This window comes from Erithacus rubecula (genome assembly GCF_903797595.1).
Source record: "Erithacus rubecula genome assembly, chromosome: 1".
NCBI lineage: Eukaryota > Metazoa > Chordata > Aves > Passeriformes > Muscicapidae > Erithacus > Erithacus rubecula.
Window position 1 is genome coordinate 74966596 of NC_136658.1, and position 25912 is coordinate 74992507.

The 25912-nt window shown below is 38.9% G+C and overlaps 1 protein-coding gene and 1 long non-coding RNA gene across 10 annotated transcripts in view; one reads left to right on the forward strand and one right to left on the reverse strand.

Annotated features, from left to right (window-relative positions):
* Positions 1-465: 465 nt before the first annotated feature.
* Positions 466-17268, reverse strand: USPL1 (ubiquitin specific peptidase like 1). Of its 6 annotated transcripts, none has more exons than XM_079301346.1 (9): positions 17188-17268; positions 12952-13118; positions 12280-12408; positions 10365-11016; positions 8167-8253; positions 7613-7742; positions 6268-6393; positions 5448-5608; positions 466-3915 (listed from the first exon to the last, which is right to left on the reverse strand). In XM_079301346.1, exons 2-9 carry the CDS (start codon positions 13048-13050, stop codon positions 2030-2032), a joined length of 3270 nt encoding a protein of 1089 aa, XP_079157472.1. In that variant the 5' UTR covers positions 13051-13118; positions 17188-17268; the 3' UTR covers positions 466-2029. The 6 variants fall into 6 exon arrangements, with proteins under 6 accessions (XP_079157472.1, XP_079157474.1, XP_079157470.1 ...); XM_079301348.1 differs by having other exon boundaries at positions 13023-13118; positions 17188-17233; XM_079301344.1 differs by lacking the exon at positions 17188-17268 and adding an exon at positions 15333-16572 and having other exon boundaries at positions 12952-15300.
* A 269-nt stretch (positions 17269-17537) lies between these two features.
* The window catches only part of LOC306801677, a 32503-nt gene continuing 24128 nt past the window's right edge, over positions 17538-25912 (forward strand). For 3 of the 4 annotated variants that reach the window (XR_013774157.1, XR_013774158.1, XR_013774159.1), the window contains exon 1: positions 17564-17954. This is a non-coding gene — a long non-coding RNA (uncharacterized lncRNA). Of the gene's footprint in view, positions 17955-25912 lie in introns of all 4 variants that reach the window. The other variant, XR_013774156.1, reaches the window with a different exon arrangement.

Here is a 25912-nt window from a genome sequence, read left to right on the forward strand (position 1 = left end):
AGAAAAAAAGGCAGCCAGGAACACACAGCACCAACAGATTTATTTTCATACCTACTTTAATCTCAAGTGCTATTTGTTAGCTCTTGGAGCTTCTGTGTATACCTGTACCCACACTGAATCCTATGCAGCTGCAGACCAAACACCCCCAACTTCAGTTTGTGGAGGGGGTGCCAGTGGTGACCAGAGGTCCTTGCTTCTGTCTAGCAGGTGTGCCCCCACACCCTCCCTCCTCTGCCATCAATCTCATTATAAACCTCTCCACCAGAGTCCACCAAGACCTCCTCATCCTCTAGCAGGGTGTCTTCCTCCTGCTGCTCTGTGCATTCTGCACCACCAACCCTGGGCTCGCTGCTTTACTCACCCTGGGTCTGCTTTGTGTCCCAAGCCACTGGTGAAGGAGCTCCCATGTCACAGCTGCAGGTCATTGCAACCCATTCAAGGATAAATCAAATTAATTTTGGTCATCTTTTTTTTTTTGTTTGCTTCTTTTAATTAGTGAATTCACAAATGGGCAAGCATTTCATAAGCAGTACACCAGCCCTTAACATTCAGAATCCATTCTGAATTTTATTCTGCATGGTAACATTACCAATTACAGTATTTAAAACAAAGAAGAAACTCAAGTTCTTCACAATAACCTAAATTTCAAAAATGAAAACATTCACTCCCTGAAGTACCAGTTTGATAACAATGTACAAAATTGCAGCAAAAATAAGTTGACACAGTGAGTTCAGGGCCACTGATAGTTTTCAAACACTTTTTAAACCTAGTTCAAACAATCCAAAACCATTAGAATCTGTAGCTATGCCTTACAATAACATTATGTCCAACTGCATTTACTGGAAAAAAAAGACTGAGCATTTAATGTTTTGAACTTGGGATCTAAAACAAAGAAAAACATGGAGAACACCTCAGAAAATAGCTGATATAAGACTTGCTGATAAAATCCTTATTTCCAAGAACAAGAAAAATGTACAGCTAATCTAAATTGGCATATAATACCCTCAGCTTTGTGTCTATGCATTTAAAAAAGACTCCAATCTAGCAAAATGAGATCTATACAAAGCCAGAAACACCAAGGTGTGAATCCCCCTGCTTACTCACTGCTGTCTTGCCACATTTTTCCATGACTTTCTTCCTACTGACCTTTGCCTCTTCTCACATATGGCTGGGGGTGCACTGCCTGAGTAATGAAAAACTCCAAGTGACAACAGTAATAGGCATTAACTTACAGTTAAATTAATTCTAAGAAGCCTTTCTTTTAATAAATGTTTTTGCAGCTATGAAAAACTAACGGGTACATCTGATATTCTATCTTAGTGATGCAAATTCTGGACTGAATCTTACTAATTGTACTTTAAAAAAAAAAATCTGGCTCAGAAGGTATTATACAAGTTATATTTGAAGTTGACCAGGATGAAAACTCATTAGGTGCTGTAACTTTAAATAGAAAAATTTCTACGATACATCCATCTTTTCTTGGATCCAAGGGGTGTATACATCAGCATAAGCTTGTAGAACAGTAATTCTGTAAGGAATTGAATGCCAGCCTAAAGTTTATAATGTTACAAATGATCTTCATATAAGAGGATGCAAAATTCCCAAATTACAGAAGGTACTTAATTTTTTTTTTTTTTAATGTTGGACAAAATAACTTCAGGAGTTGAGTGGAAAATCACTACTACAAAAATAGTATTTCTTACACCATTACATCATCAAGACTACAGAACTTAAACACATCAGAGTATGGAAGTTTTTCATATTAAAGGCAGCAAAAATTAAGACTCATAGGAGCTTTTAATTAAAATTCGTCATCATATCTGACAGATAACTGCTTCTCAGAAAAAATAAAATTCATTAAACCCTGATTTGCTTGTCACAATAAAGAAAAAAAATAAATCCTCAAATGTACATTGTTCAAGTACAGCCAGTGTGCAATTAAACTAGTTATAAAATATAATTTAGTAGTGCTTTGTTTCAAAATATACATTAATACTGAAAAAATACTTAAACCCAGGAAACTGAGTAATTACCAAGTTTCAAACAGAGTTTCATCGAAATGAGGTAAATCTATGTCACCTGCCATTGAACTTGGTGCTGACACGGAGAACAGGTCTTCGAGGATATCATCTCTCGTAGGACTTTCAAAAGGAAGTTTTTTCACACTGTGTTTGTTTATTGCATCAAGCTCTGAATTAGTGTCCTTTACAGGACTGTAGTAATTTTGGTCCTCACTTGTCACAGCTGCCTGTGGCACACTGGTGCTCTCATCAGGCACAGCTGTGGCCACGCTGCTGTGCACCATCTCCATGTACATACACTCATCTTCGCTCTTCGGAGCCTCCAAGGAAGCGACAGTCGAAGTAGGGGACAGCAATTCCGCCAGGATTTCATCAGTGTTATCATGGCCTGGCACAGCCCCTGCATTAAATCCACATTCATTACCTGTGACATCAATCTGATACTGCAGCTCCCGCAAAAAGCTCTGCAATAATTCACTGTCATTTTTAGATTCACTCTGCGATGGGGTGCTTACATCTCCACTCACAAGTCTTTCCTGTTTCGTCTGTTCCACTGCTAATCTATCCAGTGAAGCCAACTTCTTCTTTTTAGCATTGAGTTTTTTTAACAATTTTAGGCGAAGTTTTTTTGTTTTGTCACTGTCTGACTCTTCTGCCTTACCAGAGTTATAGCCAGGTGAAGGGAACTGAGTCACTTTACCTGAGGTATCCAACGTACTTTCTGACTTGTTCCAAGTTGGACCTACAACAGTGGTATGATTTGCTGTTGGAAGACAAGTGCTTTGAGGAAATCCTTTGAAATTTGATGAAAGATGAGTATTATTACTCTGAGGAGCCAGTAACTTTGGGGTCTTAGTTGTTTTATTTGTATCTCTGCTTTGGAATCCACCGAAGTTACTTGCGCCCTTAGCTGGCAGCCGAACTTCACTTTTTTGCACTGAGGGAGTTTTGCAATTTCTCTCATTCTCGGGAGCTGAGGCACTTGAAGGCATAAAAGAAGTATTCTTGGTTAGTAATTTCTTTACCCAGCTTCCTACAAATCCTCCTTTTTGGTATTTGTGTGAAGGCTGAACTGAATTACTGGCACCAGAAGAACTGCCAACTTGAGAATTAACTACAGTTTTGCTTGCATCTTTCAAGTCAGATGATTTTTGTGTAGTATTTTCTACTGCTAATAACTTCTTGTTTAGCAGTCGTTCTGAATTTAATACATGTTCTCTGTTAGCTAAATTAGTTCTGTCATTTAATTGAGAAGGCAATGAATCAGATGAATCAGGCTCATGTTTTTTGGGAGGAGTAATATTTACTGGGTTCAACTCTTCTAGAGGTAAGTAAATACTGGAATTTTCATGTAATATGGATTTATCGTTCAAAGCTAGACTAGTTCCAGCAAACTCTCCTGTATATGGAGTGCTAAGTGAGAAGGCTGGTTCCTGCTGTTGTGGTGTGCCCCATCCATCAAGAAGGTTATTTCCCACCATCCGTCCATTAGGCATCAATTTATCTTCTGAGTCAACTGGAACTTCTTCAAGCACCAGTGTTACAAGATCACCATCTGCTACGTTTTCTAGACCACGATGAACAATACTTTTGTCCTCAGCTACCTGCTGCTGTTTCTTCTCTGGAGTCCTCACAGAATCCTCTTTGTGGTGTTCTGCAGGTGTTCTGCAGACAGTGTTATCAAAACCACAATGCAACTCTGTGGAATTTGAATGTACATTATTAAGAGGAAGATCTTCACTATTTTTACTTTGGAACTGTGAATTTAGTTCTTCTGGCACATGGGATGCTTTCTTTTCCCAGATAACAATATGAATCTCTGAAGGAGGAACTTCAAACCTTTTACGTCTCTTGCAATATGGACCCTTTAAATCATCACATTCAAGCCAAGTTCCTGAAAAATAGAAACCAGTGCAGAGACTCAGGGACTTTTAAAATTTGTCACCATCCTTACACTTGTCAAGTATTTTTATTAACCCATTCCCCTGACAAGCAGAAAATGGAGGGCTTTTTTTTTCCTCCAGAGAAAAGTGGGAGACTTTCACTGTAAAAAGATCAAATATAAGAAAAACTGGCAGCAATATTATTACAGGTCAGAGTAGGTCAACCATAAAACAAAGCTAGCTAAGGGGTTTTTTTTTGGCTGAAACATCTTGTCTGAAAATACCCTCCCAAGCTGAGGTAAGAACCACCTCTCAAATTAAGGTTCTCTGCAGACCTTTTCACTGCCTGGGTAGGGAACATAGGGGCCAAAAAGGAACTTCTCTTTTTAATACTCTTGTCTCATCCCCTGCAAGCTGTTCATAGATCATGAAAGAATATTTTACAGCTTCAAAAATTTTAAAACAGATATATATGACATGCAGGAGGTTCTTAACTGGGCATTTCCCAGCTGCTTCCTCTTCCCATTTCATTTTTATTTCTGGCAGTATGACTTCGACAATTTTCATGTTGTCACAACACTTCATAAGACTGCACCCCATGCTTCCCTACAGAGGCATGATTATCAAAGTATCACCTTTTCACCTTCTCTGTTTATGGATCTTCCATCAGTGGTACAGCCATCTTACCATTAGTAATGTTTCTAACATGGATTTGTGCCTCCCACCCCCGAGGTGCCGTAAAGTTCAGATATAAAAAATAACTTCATTAATTGCGCATAGTACCATAGGTTACCTTGCTTCCAGCCAAGAATGGATGAATCACTGGTTTAAAAATAAACAACACTATTTGTTCCACAGTCATGGTCAGACTGCATTTTTTAACTTTGACAAAGTTATAAAAGGAAAAAAAAAACTCTATAGTCAAATTACTTTTTCCAGTAAAAGCACTGTAAGACAGCACAGTTCAGTTAAACCAAACTAAAACCTTCACTCTGAGAAACAAGTCCCCCCAGTTATTTGCTACATTTTAATTAGAATGCAGACAAAAGAAATCTTTGTTTTTGTATATCAACGGTTGATACTACTGCAGTAAAACATTTCATGTAGACTCATGAAATATTATGCTAGATAAGAACCATAAACTCTATCTTATCTCTCTCTTTTATGAGGAAAGACTGAGGGAGCTGGGTCTGTTCAGCCTTGAGAAAAGACAACAGAGAGGGGACCCCATCAGTGCCTGTACGTATCCAGAGGGAGGTGTTAGAGCACAGACTCAGGCTCTGCTCAGCAGTGCTGAGCTGCAGGACAAGAGGCAACGAGCAGAGACTGACACACAGAAAGTTCCACTTGAATGTGAGGAAAAACTTTACTGTGCAGTGACCTCACACTGGACCAGGCTGCTCAGAGAGGTTTCAGAATTTCCTCACAGGAAATATTCAAGAACCATTTGGATGCCATGTGATCTGGGATGACCCTGCTTGAGCAGAGAAGTTGGATGTCCCCCTGTAGTCCCTTCCAACCTGACCCATTCTGTGATTCTTACCATCAGGATTCAAAGACCAGCTGATGAAGTGCTTCTTATCTGTTTGGTACTGAACAACAGATGTTATCTGGTAGGTGCCTTCCTCAAATTGAAACGAGTATTTCTCCAGGTTATTATGTGGCAAGCCTTCCACAAAATGTAATGTTAATATTGAGGGTACTCTGACAAAGAAACAGTAAAGAACCAGCCTATTACAATAAAACAGTGGCAAAAGTTCCTAAAGAAAAAGTAAGACATCTCTAATAGTATGTGGTTCTGCCCTTATTATTCTATTTCTTCACAGACTCTTCAGAATGCACAGTAAGTGCAAAGGGAAAAGATTATCCCAACTGGATATTCCATTTAATTATAGATTAGGGGAAAAAAGCCAACACCAAATAAAGGATTTAGGGAGTGGGGAAAAGTTGAAAAAAATCATGACTGTGCCATAAACACAGTAGCAAGGCACATTGTTCCCAAGTCAAATAAGTAAACAAATGATCAAACAACTTCCATCCAGAGCAGGGGCTGTGAAAAGGCTGACAGTAGATATCAGTTGTCTGTATTCACTATTTGACAGTTAAGTATTTATGACCTAGCTCAAACATATGTGCTGGTCAGCATGTTAAACACTGCTCTGTTTCATGTTTAGTAAACACTATTTGCTACTTCAGCTTCTAAGAATGATCTAAAATCTTTCAAAGTGAGTACTGATCAGAGTTTAAGGTTTAAAATCTCTGCAAACCCACAGTAATAATTTGGTTTCAAAAGTCATAGGTTCAATAAATTAAGTCTCAGAACTTTTTGTATGTTACTTTTAAGTTCACATATTCAAACTTACTTTTCCAGGATCATCTGTCGTCTCTGAGATGTATTACCACAGTTATTACATCGTCCAATATGAACAGCATTAAGTGGATGCCAATCAGGGGTTGCATTTGTAAATGTTGTTAGTGTTTTCTTCAATCTGGACACACATTAAAAGAGTAAATCGAGTTGGTGATCAGAAAATAATAAATATACATACTTTACCAGGAAACAAGTCCTAAAAACATTATAGCAAACCCAAATTCTATTCAAGTTCATGCCATTTGTATGGAATTCACTGTGACAGCACCACATCCATGTCAGTTCTGAATTCAGTTCTGCCAAACAGCACCAATCACAATTCGTTTTCAACAGCCCTGTGCCTTCAGTTTCACATTATTTGCTTTTTCCCCCTTTTAATGTTATCTCTGTTTCCTTTCCAACATGAGACAGAGCTTGTACCAATATCTGCATTATTTACTAGCTAATACAGAATCTTGAGAAGAAAGCAGCAATAAATTACCTGAGAATCCCCGTGTTATACAAGGTCTTGTTTTTAAAAACCAGCACATTCATAGCAGAGATTACACAGAGTTTACATTGTATGGAAAATGCAATGTATGGGATATTAAAGTGAAATAGTTTATTCATTCATTAGCCACAGAAAGGACTTCCCTTATATTCAACCAAAACTACAGTTTTCAACTTTTGGAAAAGCACAGAATGTAACAAAGGCTCTTGAAGACATCCTATTAACTAGGACTACATATTAACTTTCTAGAATAACAGAATTAATCTCATGTCACTTAGGGGGTCTAGAATTTTTTTATATAAACCTAAGATGATGGAGAGAAACAGATGTTTTTCAAATAAAATGAGCTGTCTTCTGAAAGTGTCTCTCTTTTCCTGCTGACTCTAAAAGGAGCCTAAATTATGAGCTTGTACCTGTGGCTACACAGAACTAAATCAATTCTCAAGAAATTACTCCCCTGTAGTACTATTTCAAAATACATAAACTATGTTAGAGAATCTCCGATTCTTTGTAACCCAAGTGAATATTCCAGGTTATTTCTCAATAGCAGAAGTGGACTAGGCATACATTCTTTAGAACCACAACAATTTTTATACTCTCAGCAAAATATCAGAGTGAGCATGTCCAGTGACTCACACAGTTACCTATTGTTTCTTTCTTAATTAATTGATAACATGGTTGCTTGTACATGGAACAGCAGTAAACTATTTGCAAATGAAAAAGCAGATCATGTAAAACTTCAAAAACAAGCTTAAACCTATAAATCTGAAGAAAACCAGCTATTATATACAGTTTTAAAAGGTAAGGCAGAACAGCTATATAGAAGCTACTTATATAAAAATCTCACCGGTCCTGGTATTTGTGACCACAACATATACATTCAAACTTCCATGAAAAGGAATGCAAGAATAGTTTCTCAGCTTGTAGATCCGCTTGTAAAAGTTGCTGAAGTGCAAACACTGGATTCTTCATATTACCTTTAAAGATGGGGCAAAAAAAAATGGTCACTAAATATCTGAAATCACCTTTCAATACCTCAGAAAGGAAGAAGATAAGCTTATTACTATGATTTAAATTTCACTTATTATTTCAAGGCTCTATTTGTAATTCTCACAGCAGAGGGAATGATCCATTCCCTTATTAGGTTGTTAGGTTGTTATCAGTGACAATGTCATGATACAGCATAATTACAGAGATTATCTGCTCTCTAAAAAGTCAAAATGGACAAAGGACAAACAAAGGCTCATACTGTAAAATATGTGCAAGTCACCAACAGAAACAAATGTATTTCCAAGCTTTCTTGTGTGCATACATGCACTTATACTTTTACATATGACATAAAAGGCTTTACATCCAGGGTTTCCTGAAAGTAATTGCTGAGACATTGCACTTACTACTTACCCAATTCACAACCCAGCTGAGGCTGAAGTTCTGTAAGCATTTCCTTTCTAATTTCATTGAGCTGAGACTCTGCTTTTGGAAGAACATCTAAAGAAAAAAATACATATCCTTCATGTAGTCATGTGTAACAGGCCCTACATCTTTTCACACACACATGTACCCCCAGCATGCACTTCCTCTCTGCACAGCAATGCCTTTCATAGTGACCTATACTTGAATAAGACTTGTTGGTAGAACAGCCAATTCTTGGTGTTAATCGATTTGAAAATTAGAGAAGAATTTACACAGCTTACTCACAGTCTGCTGCAGTCTGCTGGCTAAAAACTACTTGCTATGACTTAAATTATGACTAAGAGCCTGCACCAACAGCTTTGTAGTAAAAATTTGTAAGGATAGTGTGACCACACATTACAAATCCTGAAGATTCAGAGAGTAAAAGAAAATTTTAAACTTAAGACCAAAAGCACAAAAATTTGCTTACATTCTAAGGTTATACAATTCAAACAATAAAACATTTAAATGTATTGTCTCAGATTAAATACCAATTTCAAGTGAGCCTTTAAAGTAGTAAAAATAATTTTAAATTTAAAAATAAGTTTTTAATTGATATATGTTTGTATTTTAATTTTGCATGTTTGAACACAAATACATTCTTTAAGCACAACCAAGATCATAACTTCTACTACACAATCATGATCATAACCTCCAGAAATTAAGGGAAATATACAGAACAGCTGTTGAAACTGCTTATTACATATCAACTGTGTATACCTCATGACTATACTGCTTTTGATTGCCTCTAAAAGCAGCTGTATGCAAAAGATACTGTAAAATTACACAGAAAAGCAGAATGAATTCGACACCTATTCTCCACAAAAATACTCTTCATCCAATCCCCTCTCCACTGTTACTAAATAAACTAATAAAATAGTAAATAGCTAGTAAAATAGTAAATAAACTGTTTTGCAGCAATTGAAAGGAAAAGGTTTGAGTTCTTTCAAAACAACACTGTATTCCAACACTTAACATTTCCATTTAAGGGTTACTGCATACCAGAGCTCCTTTGCAAACACAGCCTAACAAAGAAAAACATCTCAGATAGGTTTTAGGATGGCAGAGGGCTTCCCAGTAAGAGCACCTAAACTCGAGTGACTTCCTGGCAACCAGAGTACATGAACTAGTTCAGAATACTTTGGGGCTTTCTCCCAGCTTTGTAACATGGATTAAACCACTTTTGATACACAACATTTTTTCCAGGAAAGAAAGGACCTTATTCAAGTTACCTAGGGCTGTTCTGTGACTGTGGTTTATATATTCAAACACACATATCCAACAGAATGTCCAACAGAAATTCAGGAGAGCTACTGGCAAACCAGAGAGCTTTACTCCTTCTGTAACAGATCGTATCTTAGAAGTTTAGACTTATGACACCAATGGTTCAGTTCAAGAGAAATAAAAAACCCATGATCTTATTTTAGGAGTCTTGAACAGAATCCACAGAACAGGAAATGACTAAAGGCCACACCAGTAGAATATAGTGGTATTAGTTAAGTCCTCCTCAGTTAAGCTGAGCTGACCTGTTAAACCCCTGTTAAGGGTTACTGAGTACTCACTAACCCTTTCCAGACCCTGTGATCCAGGTGAATGTGTTAGACTGCTTCTGACTGAAGCAGGTTAGGAAACACTGTCATCTACAGCAGCTTGCAGACCTTGGGGGAAGCATTCCTTCAATAAGCACAGCTGGAGCCAGTACACTGTACACTCCTAGCTTTACTATTTTCAGTGTGACAAGGAAACTGCTCATTTACACAGGATATAAACCACAACAGAAATTGTTTTGAGGATCAAGATTAGAACAGTATCCTAATATATTAACCAGCAGAGGGAAAGGAAACAAAGTAAGGGTGAATTACATATATAATTCATAGTATCTTTATGTTGGATATGACAAAAAAAAATTAAGACATGCTTGCTGTTTGATGCCTTCAAAAAGTGCATGTTTGTCCCAAGAAAAACAATTTCAGATGTTACCAGGATTTTGCTAGATAAAGGACAATATTCTGCAAATTCATGGTAATAGTTGTATTTTTTGTGATCTTGAAATAGAATGGAGGTATACATAAGTGTGCTGTACTAAATTCCACAGATTTGTGGCAAATAAGTCTGACTACAAGAAAACAGCAGTTAAATTTACTCACCTTTTACTTTACTCCTTTTACAGGTATTCAGAAGAACAGATGCTTGATTATACTTCGTTAAGAGTTTCTGGAGTAAACGTTTTCCATTCTTATATTCTTCTGCTAGAGCAGATTTTAATGTTTCTAAGTGTACCAATGCTGACAAAATACAATCTAACCAACCAAGATTATGCATGTTTCTCCACTGAAGACACAACTCTTTGTTATTAGTGGGACCTTTATCCTCTTTGAGAGGACTTTCCGATGCTGTTGATAAAACCTCTGAATTTGGCAATGGTTGTGTTTTGAGACTAGAAGTCTTTGGTGGACTTTCTTGGTAGTTCTTGGTCTTGGTGGTTGTTTCAAAATCCACCTTCTGCATGCAGGACCCCACCTGGCTGCCAGGGTTTTGCCAGTCATTTTGTAATACATCATGTAGGCTTGCCTTGGGAATACAAGCCTTGTAGCCTTTCACAACAGAGTCTGCATTAATGGTGTGCTCAACATTGAGCACGTTGTTAGTTCTTCCTTTTTTCGGATCTGATTCAACAGTAGAAAAGTCACTGGTATCACCCAATTTCCTTTTCTTGTGAGTAGATGGAACTTGATGATTTTCTGAACTAGCAGAAGTAATTATGCTGTTTAGTGGTTTATAACCAAGTGGGTAGATACACTAAAGGAAAGAAACAAGGCTACAGTGAAATCTACAAAGCAATTTCAGGTAAATGAGAGCTAAAGAAAGTACAAAACACACTTTTATAATGGAGTTGAATCACAGAACCATAAAATGGCTTGGCCTTACAGACCATCCTGCTCCAAACCCCTTGCCATAGGCAGGGACACCTTCTAGTGGACCAAGTTGCTTAGACCCCCATTCAACCCAGCCATAGGGAGTTCTGTAAAGTGATCTTCTAATTAAATCAGTACATATATTCAACATAGGTATGACGGCAAGGGTGTGTTATCCCACCACTGTCTTACAAGCAACCATGAAATAAATACATCAGTAGTGAAGCTTCAACACTACTTCTCCAGTAAATTCTTCCAACCTCTGCAAACAACCTGATTTTGCTAAGGAGAGTCCTCTTGTCTTAGTCTGCTAAATCCATTTATTTAGGGTACAGATTTGACATTATCATCTCATGCCTGAGAGACTACTGGTGCCCAAGCTGGCAGGGTATCTTTCAGGTTAGCTCAATGACCAGGTGGCAACCAGAATACAGACAAATTCCTATTACCAATGTCCACAACTATACTATAATTAGTTAAAAGCAGGATAGAATGGGAAAAAAACTCTGAGACCCATATCTAGTCCAGTTTCTACTAATTTAAGGGCACCAGTCTGTTTGGAATTGCTATACCCTCCCCACATATATGGAGTAGACATGGAAATAGGTAGCAATTCCATGCATGGAAAGAGGTAGCAAAATATTAAGTAAGTATTAAGTAGCACAGAAAGCCAGCTAAGGTTAAAATTAAAAAGGGAAAAAAAAAGAACAAGAAAGAAAACCACTGTATTTACAATTCTAAACCTATCTGCATTACCTGGACTTAAAGAAGAGAAAATGGGAGACTCAGATCTGCTAGAGTTATGCACTAGTTACATGGATCACCAAATATTCACCTTCTTCTCCAATTTGTACAAAAATTAACTTAGTACCACTTGAGACCCCTTGTTACATGAGTCTCCTTTATTTCATTTTAACTTACTCTTTCCAATCCTTTAAGGGTAGCTACCTATGCCTACACACTGCATACACACAAGTTAGTTCTGTTTGTCCCTATTTGCAAGCAAATATTCTGCAGCATATAGATGTTGAGGGGTCCTATTTCAAGAGTCTGCTTACCACCAACAAAATCATGGACTTAGAGAGGTGTAACTGCTGAAGGTAAAAGCCTCTGCAGGGCCAAATAAAACTCTTTATTAGTGCAATACCTGAGGATTTTCACAAAGGAAAATGGACTCTTGAAAATTAAGGCGGTAAGTCCGTAAACCTTGGATCTGACCCTTCTCTTTGCAGACTGGACAACACCCGTGTGCAGTTGTTTCCACAGGACTGCAGTTCTAAAATAAAAACAAACCAAGAAAGATAAGTAGCATAAATATATGTATTTCATACGTTATCCCAAGGTAAGACATACTTATCAAGGTACAAAATTATTGTTCAACTTCTAGATAAAATACAATACAAAAAAGCAAACTTCATTGGTTTCTTTTTTATTATTTTTAATATATTTGTATGGTAGCATGTTTTAAATAAATTTATACTTTTATTTAAATATTCAAGTAAGGTGTCTTTAACAACACAATTATGCACATTTTATTCTACTTGAACTAAACCATAGGATCCTTATTGCCAGGAACACAATCTCAGATCTTTGAAAGATGAATCAATTTTCATAGGAATGCAAACAGTTGTAAAAACAGTGCCAGTAAAAAAACACAGGCACATATTTACTTAGAATAATCTTTCGCCATTGTTATAGATTTCCGTGGAAAATAATTTTGATTTTTTTTTTTTTTTTGTAAAATTAAGACCAATTAAAAATCTCTCAAAACAGAGAAAAATATGAACTTTGCACATATGTAAAACAAGTTTCAACTGACTTTTCCCAAATACCCCACCATGTGGAGTGTCGATTTCCCTATACCAGTCCCTTCTCCAATCACTTGCAAACCATTTGTAGTCTTCTGGGTATCCATCATTCTGAGCCACTGGCTAATTTATGTCACTTGTAACAATGTCATGATCACTAAGGATTTTTCAGAGACTCCTGAAAAATAAGAAGTGAATAAAACAATTAAAGAATAATTAGACTGATGTCTGGGGAAAAAGAAATACCAATAACAATGCAACTTGCATAATTTGTGTAAATTAATTCAGAAGAGTATTTCCTAAACTGAAAATATTTTTTTTTCGTTCTAGTGCAGACTATGAACTCAAAACCTTAAATTAAGAACTACAAGGACCCAATCCTGCTCCTGTTGACTTGAAGCTAACTAGAATAAATATATATCTCTTCAAGATGCATGAGGAAGTTGTTGAATTGCAAAGTCATCAATACAGTACCTTTCCTTCAGCCACAACTGTTCCCTTTTTATTATTTCACTGAAAACATTCTCTCCCACACCACAATGTCCTTTCAACACTATTATACAGTACAGCAACAACTCCTTACAAAAAACAATTTCTCCAGGCATTCTTGAGATCAGTGCAAATACTAGTTCAATCTAAACCTACTTATAGTATCTGCCAAGAAGTGACTCTACAGAACTGCATGGAATGCTAAAAACCAACAGAGCATGAATTAAAAATGCACAACAGGAAAACACAACCACTGATTTCAAATCAGACCCCCATGGCAATTTAAGAGTGGGTCAAAATTAGATGATATCCTGTTGATACTTTCAGTGTGTCCAGTAGCACTTTTCAGAATTATCTGGCTGCAGCACGTAGGGACAGTATTCCCTGACTGATGAAACTAATGGTTGTTTCATAGAAGGCAAGAACAAAACAATATCAATCCATGTACCTTAGAGCACATTTAGCTTTCAAAGTAATGTTGTAGGGTGCACAAGAAACAGCACAGACCAGGGCTCATCCAAGGTGAAAATTAATGAATGAGCTCAAGGCATACAAGCTTGCTGGAGTATAAAGGAAAGATGAGCTCCCTGACTTTTCCCACAGCAGCAACAGCACTATCACACTGCAACTCAACTCTTTTATCATATATTTAGTCTAGCCAGGAAGGTGACTTGTTTTATACAATTACAAGTATACAGATAACAACCTTTATCATAGAATATATCATACTAAAATATGTAACTTTATTTTTCAAGGGACTTTTAGTCAATTCCTTAGCATGAAGCAGCCTCAGTGCTACAGAGTAAACCAAAAACAGATCACATGACAGAAACTTCTGAGAAATTTCGCACCACAAAAATTCAACACACACTCAAAAGGTTAGTAACACTAAGAACCTGGAGGTTATTCTCTTTTAAGCATGCCCCTTGGTTTTATAGAACATATTTATCTCTTTGCAAGGCCCTGTTCACCCTATCAGCTCTCTCAGAAGGAAAGCAAGCTTTTATTTGCTTGTGCTCAGTTTCTGTTACTTCTGCTTTTCTTTTTAAAGCTTAAATACTGAGATGTACAAGACGTTCTGAGATGTACAACACTTCCCCCAGCTATAATCACCTAGCCAATAGCACCACAATACTGAAAAAAAGATTTTTATTTCTCTTACGAATATAATAACATTTAAAAAAATTAATTATCCTTTTAGTTGAAAGACAAACTACAACGAGCAAATAAAATGGGAATGCCAGTATTAGATACGCAGAGTGGCACCAGGTCTGCCTGTACTCTTCAAAGCTTCTAATATTACAGGAAGATATTGGTGATCTTTGCACAACATACAAACACTGGGTATCAGATCAATGCTGTCAACAAAAACAGCCAAGTGAAAGACTGCTGCATCAAGTACTGCAACAACTCATTTGCAGCCATGTGCAATAACTGCATTACAGATGGGAAAGGACACAGGAACGTGCATTCAACCTTACTAGGTCATGTTCTAAACAATTAATGCCACTTTCCTTCTTTAAGTTGGAATATTGAAAAATACAATGCAAATATGCTATGGATGCGGCTTAATTGTCACTATGTTGTAGCTATGCTTCCTTCAGTAGGTGAGTTATCTCCAGCCTCCTGCTACACAACAGGGGCATCACTTTTTTATTTCCCTTCTCCCCACTTTCCCTGACTGCTCATGTCCTCATCAGACTTTCTACGAACTAAATGAACTCATAAAACAGCAGAAAATTTAGTAAAGCACAAGTTTTTCTGCTATTCCAGGTAATTAATTGGCCTATGAAAATTTCAATGACTATGGAGGGCAGAAGACAGAAAATAAGGAAAAGATGAAGGATTAGACATATGGGCTTAAAATAGAACTGTTACATGCCTAAGGAACATGTATGGCCACATTCAGCTGCAGCTCAATGTACCAAGCACAAACCAGGTGTCCCTCAAGGGCCCATATTGGAGCCAATACTGTTTATTATCTTCCAGCAAAGACACACAGACTGTGGAATCTGGATTCTGCCCCTCCAGACTGCTCTGGTGAGACTCCACCTGAAGTGCTGGGAACTGATTAATGATGTGAGCTGCTGGAGCAAGTGCAGAGCACCTCTCCTACAAAGAAAGGCTGTGAGAGCTGGTATTGCTCAGCCTGGAGAGAGCAGGCTCTGGGGAAACCTTACTGCAGCCTTTCAGTATTTAAAAAATACTTATAAGGAAGAGATAGGGACCTTTTACTGGGATCTGTAGTGACAGTACAATGTGCAGTGGTTTTAAATTTAAAGAGGGCAGATTTAAATTGGATTAAATGAAGAAATTCTCTACAATCAGGATGGTGAGGCACTGGCAGAGGCTGCTCAAGGAAGCTGTAGATGTTTCATCATTGGAAATGTTCAAGGCCAGGTGGGACAGAGCTTAGAAGAACTTGGTCTAGTGGAAGGTGTCCCTTCAGCAGGGGGATTGCAATGAAATGATCTTTAAAGCTCCCTTCCAGCCCAAACCATCGCATCAAACAATTCCATGGAAAAAGGGACCTGGGCCTTTTTGATAATAACTGCACATTGTGAAATGGTACCTTATGAATTACAACCAGTTACAAACTGCAAAAAGCAGGCAACAACGACTACACGACAGTGAAGAGAACATCTCCTTGTTTAAAGGCTAAAAGGACATTTAAAAATAACCTTTTAGTATATCACCTTACAAGTCTTGTTTCCTTCCTCAAGCGGGTATTGAAAAAATTAAAACAAATGTGAAGAAAAAAAAAGTGTTGTCAGTTACCTTTCCACTCTTTACACAGTAAGAAATCAGAGTATTAAGATTTTCTTTATTTGAGGTTGCAACTACAAATATTCAAATCACAGTCCCTCTTTCAAAAATCGACAATTTTAGCCATGAAATATATTTCATTACATCTAACAGAAACATCGTTCCCGTGAGACAGCAGCTATCCTTCCAGCATAGCCTGTAAGTACTGGGCAGAACTGCAAGGCTCTGTGATGTGGAAGCAAATATTAATTTCTTCCCTGAAAATAGACTAAGCAAATAAAGCTGATGACACTGCAAAACAAACCAGTGTCCAACGTCATTACTCCACTATTCTAAGAGTTTCTTCTACAGGCAGACTTCTCTGAGACCACACATTAAATGATTTTATGGGTGTATGATAAGGGATGGGGACCACGTTCTGCTGGTTCTTCAGCCCCTCTGAAACAAAAGCACGGCCTAAAGCAGTGCAGTTTATTCCAGCAGCAGCTAAGAAGGGGGACTCCAGGAAGGCAGCGGTGTGTGTCCCAAGGCAGTGGCAGTGAGAGGCACGGGGGGTGATGCCCCTAAGCAGCCGTGAGGCAGGGCCGGCCCAGCCTCCCTCCGTCCCTCCCACACCGAAACGTGCCCGGCTCTTTCAGATAAACCCACGGGCAAACTGCCTTCCTACGCCACATCCAGAGAGATCCACGCGCTACGGAAAGACTGCAGAAGAAAAAAGCGTTCACAGGGTTAATCGCTGAACACCAGAACACCGTCCCGGGGGCGGATGCGTGCGGACACACACGCGGTTCCTCCGCGGTGCATCTCTGACGAGCGAGCGGCGAAAGGCCCGCACCCTTCCCCGCCCTGCTAGACATGAAATACTCAGTCGGCATTTCGGGACCCGCCACACGCCCCCGCTCTCCGCCCCGGCCGCACCGAAGGCACCGGGACAGGCCGGGCCCGCCGCCAGCCCAGCCCCGGCCCGCTGCGCTGGGCGGCTCCGCTCTCACCTGCGGCCGCCGCTCCCGGCTCCCGCCGCCGCCCCGGGCCCCGCCGCGCTTGGCCTCCGCCGCGCAGCTTCCGGCGCGCGCCCGCCGCCATGCGGGGCCGCCGTGCGGGAGCGCCCCCGCCCCGCTCCCGGCGCCAGCGGGGCGGAGCCTCCGGGCGGGCCTGGGCTGCGCCGAGCGGCGCCCGAGGGACTGATTGCCCGCCTCCCCTCGCTGCTCCGCGCCCGTCCGCCCGCTCCGTCACTCACGCGGCGCCGAGGGAGGGGACGGCGGCGGGGCAGGCCCTGCGGCGGCTCCCCGGGCAGGGAGGGGCCCGCACTCGCTCCCCCCGCGGCTGAGGAGGAGCGGGAGGGGGCGGCCTCGCAGCGCTCGGGGAGGTGGCGCGGTGCCCGGGGCAGGGAGTTGCTGATTAACCCGCGGGCCACCGAGTACCTGCCTAAAGTCGCGCCCAGGGTGGGGTTTAACCTTGTCCCGGGCTCGGTGCCTCCCGTGTGACCCTGGGGCGGGCAGTTCTGCTGCTGCCGCCGAAGCGCCGCGGGGATGCGCAGCTCCCTGTTGAACAAGCTCTGCTCTAAGTCTCAGCCTAGAGCTCGCCTCGCAGTCGTTTTTGGAGGCTCGAGAGGTGGAGGTGATGTGGGGGTCTCGGCGAGCGAATGTGCGCCGCAGCCGCGGGCTGCAGTAGCTCGAGTGTTGGTGGCTGGCGCTTGAATCCGCGCTGGCCTCTTTTCCTGGGGCTGAGCCGCAAGGAGCTCAGCAGCTGCGGCATTTAGGTCAGTGCTCCGCTTCTCTTGCGTCAGGAGAGCTGTCAGTGCGGCCCCAGCCTCCCGCTGCCCGGGGCTGCGGAGGGAGTGAGTCAGGAGATTGTTCCAGTGATAGCACAGAAAATACCTTCTCTCCTGCTGCCTGCCTCTGCTCTCCTGACACGCTGCTCCTGCTTGCGTTTTTAAAAGGCGCTGTGTGATTGCATTGCGGAATGATGGCTTGCTATAACGGGTCCGCCGTAAACATCCGTAGTCTAATTCTTTGCTGTAGTTATTCCTTTGATTCGTGCGGCAGTGTTGTGAAGGTTGAATTAATGTTTGAGAGGAAGTTTCATGCGCGACTGGAAAAATACTGCAATGAAATGTGAAGAATTATGTCATCAGTACTTATTTTTAGATTAATATTGGGGTTTGTTTAATGCTTTGACTGTGGAGAATGTTTTTTCTGTGTACGTTCATCAGGAGTGTAAAGCGCTTCTGACTATGTTGAGTAGAAGAACTCAGTTGCTCTACAGTCTTTGACATGGGTGTTCCTACATATACACATGATATGTGTTTAGTCTTTTTTCTAGAGGTTCTGTTTAACTACTAAAACTGGTCGAATAATGCAATCTACTGAATAATACAATTTAGTCGTTTCCCTAGGTAGTTGTATATATGCAGTTTTTCTCCTGCCACTTTGCGACTCTGAGAATATTGTGATTTTAGTCCTAGTAATATTTACTTATGATCAAAATACGGTGGATGCACAAAAATTAGTATAAGTTCTGTTAATTAGTATGAAAGTTAGTATAAGTTCTGTTTATTTATTTCAATAACAAATTTTTAGCTTATCACTGTTGTGTAAGTTTTTACTTTTCCTGGGGGTGACTACAGTCTGCCGTTTTGTTTTGGCCTTCCACTAATTTTTGTTTCAAGTGTGTACAGGCTAAGAGTAAAAGGTGTGGTAAAAGGTGTTTTACTTGTGTGTGTTTGTGCTCTGGAAGGATTAAATAAATATTTTTCCTGCTTCTTAGCATGAGTGAATTTTGAAAATCTCTAGTACTAGATCCCAGTTTACTGGTAAGTTAGAATTCATGACTCAATATTGTTAAGATTTTTAAAGTTGCCTAATGCTTCCAATTCTCTGTTTTGTCTCCTCCCTCCCACCCCGAACTTTTTTTGTAAATTAACTTATATTTGGGGACAGACATTTTAGCAGGGTCTAGGAAAAAATACTTTACAATGAGGGTGGTGGAAAACTGTCAGGTCGCCAGAGAGGTTGTAGACACCTTGTCCATGGAAACTTTCAAGGTCATTTTGGTCAGGGCTCTGAGCAACCTGTTCTCATGTCCATGCTTATTGCCTGAGGTTGGACTAGATGAGATTTAAAGGTCCCTCCCAACCCAAAGTATTCTATGGTTTCAGGTATTTTTATATACTCCTGGGTATCACAGTAGGATTTACTGGTGTCCTTTTGTTTTTCCTCCCTGACATTCAAGTTGATTAGAGCAAAGCTTGTGCCAAAGACAGAATCCAGAACCTCAGTTTTTCCCTGTGCTTGAGGAATAGAATTTGTGTGTTGGCAAAGAAAAGAAACTGATGGTTTTCATTTCATTTTACCATAGAACTTCATTTGTCCTGAATAAAACAGTCCTATAGTAGTAATTACTACATGATGCCAACTCCACAGTTGTTAGGAATTGATTTGAGTGTTTCAGAACTGGACTGGTAGTGACTTTGGGGTCTACTGTTTGCTCATATGGGGTTTTGTTTGCATGTTGTGTGGACTAGATTTGGTTTTGATTTAACTAACAGTGCATGGGCACAGGGCTTATTTCTTGTTTTACAAATTTCTAGCTACCTTTTGAAAGTTTTTTCATAACACAGAAAGAATTAGGAGGATTTTAAGATACCTGAAACAAAGGAGCTTCAAAAATTGTAAGTGGATGAGCATCAATGTCTGACTTGACTTCCTGAATCAAGGGATCATCCTCGTTGCACTCTGTTCAAGCATGATTTGCCAACTTTGTGATTACACGGACACAGTGAAGACTCAGAGTCTCCCCCCAAACCCCAAGATGAACTCTTGAAGTGGGTGTTGCTTAAGGCTACATATATATATGTATATATGTGTGTGTAAATATATATATATAGTGTTTTCAAAGAGTAACAAATCTGTACAAGAAACCATTATACTGAGGCTGAGAACATATGCTATTCATGTGTGTCTTCTAAAAATATTTTCACATGCAAATTACACACCCACTGGCTGCTCAGTTCTAACCATGTTGTTGCTGCATGATGGTCCCTGAGAAACTGAGAATGGAGTAGGAGGTACCAGCTGAAAACTTTTGCTCTGAAGGTTTTGTTTTTTGGATTTTACTTTCGCTTGAACTTTCCTTCTTTTTCCAAAACCTAACACAAGAACATTTCCAAAATGGCACTTAGCAAGTTTAAATTTTAATGTAAGAATAATAAAGTAACTGATCATATACATGGCTCTTTTTTTCTGTTGAATGCTTAAATATATTAATTATGTTCTGTTTTTCAAGGGCAGACCACAAGAAACCCATTGTGTCCCTTAGAAAATTTCTTTTGCATATGAAGTCAAGGTGACAAGTTTGTAAACTTTCATGGATTCCTCAACTATTTTTAAGCCCACAGATTAGTAACATTACTGATTTTGCTATGTATAAATAATATCCTTTGGCTATTGCATTGCAGTATTTTAAACAAAGGGATGGAGATCTTTTTCTAATACAGAGATTCTAATATCAGTAGCTAAAATAAGAGGCCAAGGTTTTTTGTCAACTCCTGCCTGTTTAAACCCTTTATTTTTCCGGAGTAAAAACCTCTTATGTTTTTATGACTCATTTTCAAAAGTACAAGGAAAAAAAAAGAAGTGCTACATTTTTTCCCTACCATGGTGCCTGTGGCCTTGACAGAAGAGGAGAAATCTATATATTGCTCTGAGGTAAAGGTAGGCTTCTTTTTTCTTCTTTGATTTTATAAGAGTGCCTCTTATTTTGTTCTCCTTAACAGGAGTGCATTTTCTGCTGTGTTGAAAGAAAGAAGCTGAACACTTGCCACCTGATGCAGCACTCTCAGAAATCACTGCAAAGATTTGCATTTGGGAATCACAGCTGGCCTTCAAAATACATTCTTAATTTTCATGCTATTCTTAAAGTTATTTTGCCTCCATTCCCCACAGCCCGTAGGCTTCTGACCCCATTATAGTAGGGAAAAATAGCCAAGAGTTAACTTAGTATCTCTGGTGTTTTCCAAAATGAATTATTTTCAGGAATCTTTACAGTGGGAATACACCAATGATGAAATGTTTCTGAAACCTGTGGAAAGCTGGATGGTATCTAATAATGACCATGATGGTTTTGTTGTGTATTTGTGTCCTTAGGAATCTTCCAGTAGTTACCTTATGTTTCTGTGGCATTGTGGTGTTGCATTGCTACTATTGTGAATGTTAGCAAAAACAGAAAATACAGCTTAATGCTGATGGAAGGATTTGGATGGAACTCAGCATGAGGTAATACAACAGCAGTCAAACAAAATTCATGTCTCTGTAGTGGCAGACAAAGATATTGGCTAGCTTGATGTTAAGGACTTGAAAAACTTGGAGTTGCATTGGTTAAAAGACTTGCAAAGTAAGAAGGATTACAGCAAGCCAAGTGTTTTGATATTAAATTAACTAATAGTTAATACTTCCCCAGATGTGATATGCTGGTTTCTAGTTGCATACATTAATTGCTCTTTTAAGGCATTTTATATTTGACTCTCCTTTTTGTTTGGCTTTTACACTGGTTTTCTCTTCTTCTGTATGAAAGTCTGGAATTTCTGAGGTGGTTTTAGGTTTAATTGATTGACTTAGAGCAGAATTCCAAGATGTATTATCAGCAAGGTTTCTTCATTTTGAGAATAGTCATTTTCAGCTGCTAAAGACAGTGTTGTACAGGACTTTAGGAAAAGTGGGATGGTGTACAAGGTGCTATCACTCTTTTGTGTGTGTTTATAAAAGGGAAATGCATGCCAGATTATATCTATGCAAGTAAACAATGATTGATATAATGACACTTCTAAAAGAATCTTAGTTGTTTCATTCTGTTTTCAGAGTAACTTTAAAGGCTGTTTTGTTTTCTTGAAAAAAGAAGTGGTAATCAAACATATTAGTTAAAGTTGAACCCTTATGAATCTTGGGGAAAAAAATCTCAATATCTTGGCTGCAGAACTGGGTTCCTATGTTAGCAGAGCAAAGAATATTAAGTAACACACTTGCTGTCCAAGAAATTGGTGAGCTCTTTTCGCACTCCATAATGTGCTTCAAGATATTTTTCATGTATTCTGGTACTTTCAGAAGGAGGGAGTTTTGTCAAGTAGACTGGTTCTAATAAGATGTCAATTGGCACTGACAAAGGAAAAAAAGAGCAGTGATGCGTTTTGTGGAGTTTAAAAGTGACAGATTATCCATTCTTACTTACCTATTTAAATTTACACTGACGTAGCATTTCCTGTCCATTAGAGACTTCCCCCTCTGGAACTTGAAGCACTTGAGCAACATTTTATCACCATTATCTTGTGGGTCTTTTCTTATTTAGTCTTGAAGGTTTTTGGTTTCTGCAATCCCATTTGGTTAAATGTCATGTGTAAGGATGCTGGTATTGTTACAGCCACTTTACACTGTGTGTGAACAGAGGCTCCAGCTTCTGGCATCTCTTTTGACTAAGTGCTGTGTAAATACAAAGAAAGACTGATGCTTATTCTGAAGAGTTTAAAATGCCTGTCCCATCTCCTCTTTCTGGAATTGCCAGCATATTGCATACTTCCCTGATTTTTCACAGAGTTGCATGAGTCTAAAGGGTTTGCTGAGGTTGGTAGGACTAATGCTGTGTGAGCTTAAAGCCCTTGCAAAATCTTTCCTGTTTCTGAATTATCCTGTGTTTTTTGTTTGTTTTTTTTAATGCCTGAAAATTTTATTTGTATATAAAGTCATTCCTTGTGTAGGGTTAATGAAAGAAAATAATTTGTCTTTATTAAGATATTTTTATACGACAGTTTTTATTTGCTTGTGATGCTGAATCACCACATCATGATTTTGTTATGGTGGTTGCTGTAAGAATGCATGTGTTTCTTCACCCTCAGAAAGGAGACATTTTGGGCCTGGAGACCACTACCCTTTTCTAAATAAATTATTTTAAAATATTTTATTTTAAAATGTTTAAAATTTTTTTAGAGCATTTTTTCTGTAATTCTTGGACCCTGTGTTAGCAAGGGGTATAGGGAGTGGGTGAGTAGGATCATGATGATGACAAAAAACAATTACCTTTTTTCCCCCTCTAGCCTAAAATATCGGTAGTTCAAAGCTGAAACAAAATACTGCTGAGTTCTGGTTTGCTGATGTAAATTTAGCACCCCTCTCAAGTGTTGCAACCCATTGGCCTGTAGAGTGCATCTAATGTCCTCTTGCCTGTCAGTTTCTCAACTTTTCTTTGCTCTTAAAAATTAGAGATATGTTCCAAAGCTCTGGTAGTGTTCAGTAGTTGTTCTATATAAAGCATCATTTTTACCTTTGCCTTTAGAACAGAAGGGAATGACTGTAATTGTCCTTTTCAGCCTGATAGTGCTTTTTCCTTATATCAGAAATGTTATTAACTAGCCACACTGGTAATTTTTATATAACTTATGGTGTGCTAATGCAGAAGTTTTGAGGTGTGCTGATGTCATTCTCTTTTTTTGGTTGCTTTATTTTTAGATAAGTAATTCTGTACCTGGCCAAAACTCAGAACCAATCATCTGCTTTTTATATGGCAGCAGCACCTAGCAAGGTGTGGGCATATAATGTGTTTAAACATTAACATAACACGAGGCATCTCCTTGCAATTTGTTCTCTCTTCCCTCAGACAGAGTGCCAGGACAGGGACTTGAGGACTTGCTTGGCAGTCAGGTATTGACCTTCCTTTCTCAACTACAATGCCAAACACTACACTCCTATAAAAGGTAGCAAATATGGAAATGCAGTTAGTTTTATTGCAAACAACTATTCTAAAGTAAATTTTTTTTCTTTCTAAAACACCAAAGCCGTATAGGTTATTGTTAAAAGGGGACTTAAATATTCAGTAGAATCAATTACTGATCTTTATTAATAAGAAATAAAGTACTGAATTTTCTTAATGCAAGTATAGAATAAAGATAGCTAAGGTTGAAATTTGCTGGTGAAGATGCTCTGTCCGTTTGAGGATCTGACTGACCTCTTGTTTTTGACTTTAGAATTGCTGGCTTGATTGTTGTCCTACCTGCATCTAGGAGCCATGTCCCTGTCTTTCATGACTTTGTGGTTGATGTGAGTGCATCACCCTATGACCTAACTTCTGCCACTCATACACTGGTGGGAAATTTAGCTCTTTTTGTGGATACGTAAGAGAAAATTGTTGGAGTGTCCTGTTGTTTAAGTAAGTAAGGTCAAATAAGGACAGGCCCTCTATTCAGTCTAGCAAACAGCAGTGGCTACTAATGAGTGCTTGAGGAAAGCATGTAAGTAATGTCTCCAACTGTAGAATTTAAAGGAGTTTTCAGTGTATTTAAAAATACCCCAGAACTCAGTGTTTTAAAATGCCTTTTCAATGGTCCTAAGATCAAGATTAACAAAGCTGCTGAAGTTCTTTTTTTTCTACATATTCTGCTATTTATTTCTTGTTGCTGTTGTTATTACTTAAATGGTGCCTATATTGTTTACAGTAGTGTCCACAGTATTAATATTTGAAGTTACTTACAATAGCAGGTATTAAATGTTCCAGTGAAATCATTATTTAGAAGATGAGCTTTTTGATATCTGGTTTGTTTGGCAGAGTTCACATATTGTCACACAGCATAGATTGTCACTGGTTCATGCTTCAGAACAGAAGGTATTGCTGAACTAATATAAGGCAAATTTCTTTTGTAATTCTGTTTGTGTCATTGGGTAACCATGGTTGTATAAAACATTTCAGCTTTTTTTATTACTGCTTGTGGATTGTTTCAGTGAGGGTTTCTTTGTTTTGTAATTAGCAATGTTGTACCATATTTCATGCATGAAATAAAGGTGTGAACTTAAACGCAAATCCAAAATGGAGGTCCTTATCAGAGCAAAACTGGAGGAACAAAACAAAATAGCACTTCTAAAGCAGAGGTTCCCAAATTTACTCTGCTGAAGTTTGGGCACTAATGTTGATATCTAATGGACTATTGGTGCCAGTGTGTTAATTTTTTTTTTTTTAAGTATTTTTAGTTTTATAAGTATTATGGGTATCTCTCAGAGCACGACCTCTCTCCTACATTCATCAGCCTGTGAACCACCTGAAACCAGGACCCAGCTCTGTGCTTCTACCTTGCTTAGGGCTTCATCATCCCCTACTTCCCTCCATCCTTTTGTCATCTATCAAAATCTTGCCCTGTACAGCAGGTCCCCTTGGAAAACTGCTCTCATAACAGTACCTGATTAAAAGACATTTGAAGTGAAATGCAAGTGTGGTACTGGTTCTGGGTGCAGCTGGAAGTGCTATAATGTTCCATGCTTAGGAATAATGTGTGGCAAGTGACTGGTCCCACAAACCCTTCTGCAGATAAGTAATCCTATCAAAGGCAGTTGAGTGCATTTGATTAAGGATTACATGCGATTAGTGGTCTGCAAGGTTAAGAGTACAACTTGTATCATTAATGAGTATTCACATATTAATGCTGCTTTGAGCAGAGATTGAACTAGATGACCTCTGAGGCCTATTCCAACTAGAATGATTTTTTGATTATCACACTTGTATTATGCAAATAGATACTTCCTTTATTAAAAATAATCTGTTACTTGCATAAGCTAAACTCTAGTAAGTCACTGCTGTTATTTTACTTAATTGCATCATGTCGTAGCATGGAATTGCAAATTTGACCCAAGTTTAAGGTTTAAAGCACTAAGAGGAATACACCCATGCCTTTTTTGTGTATTGCTT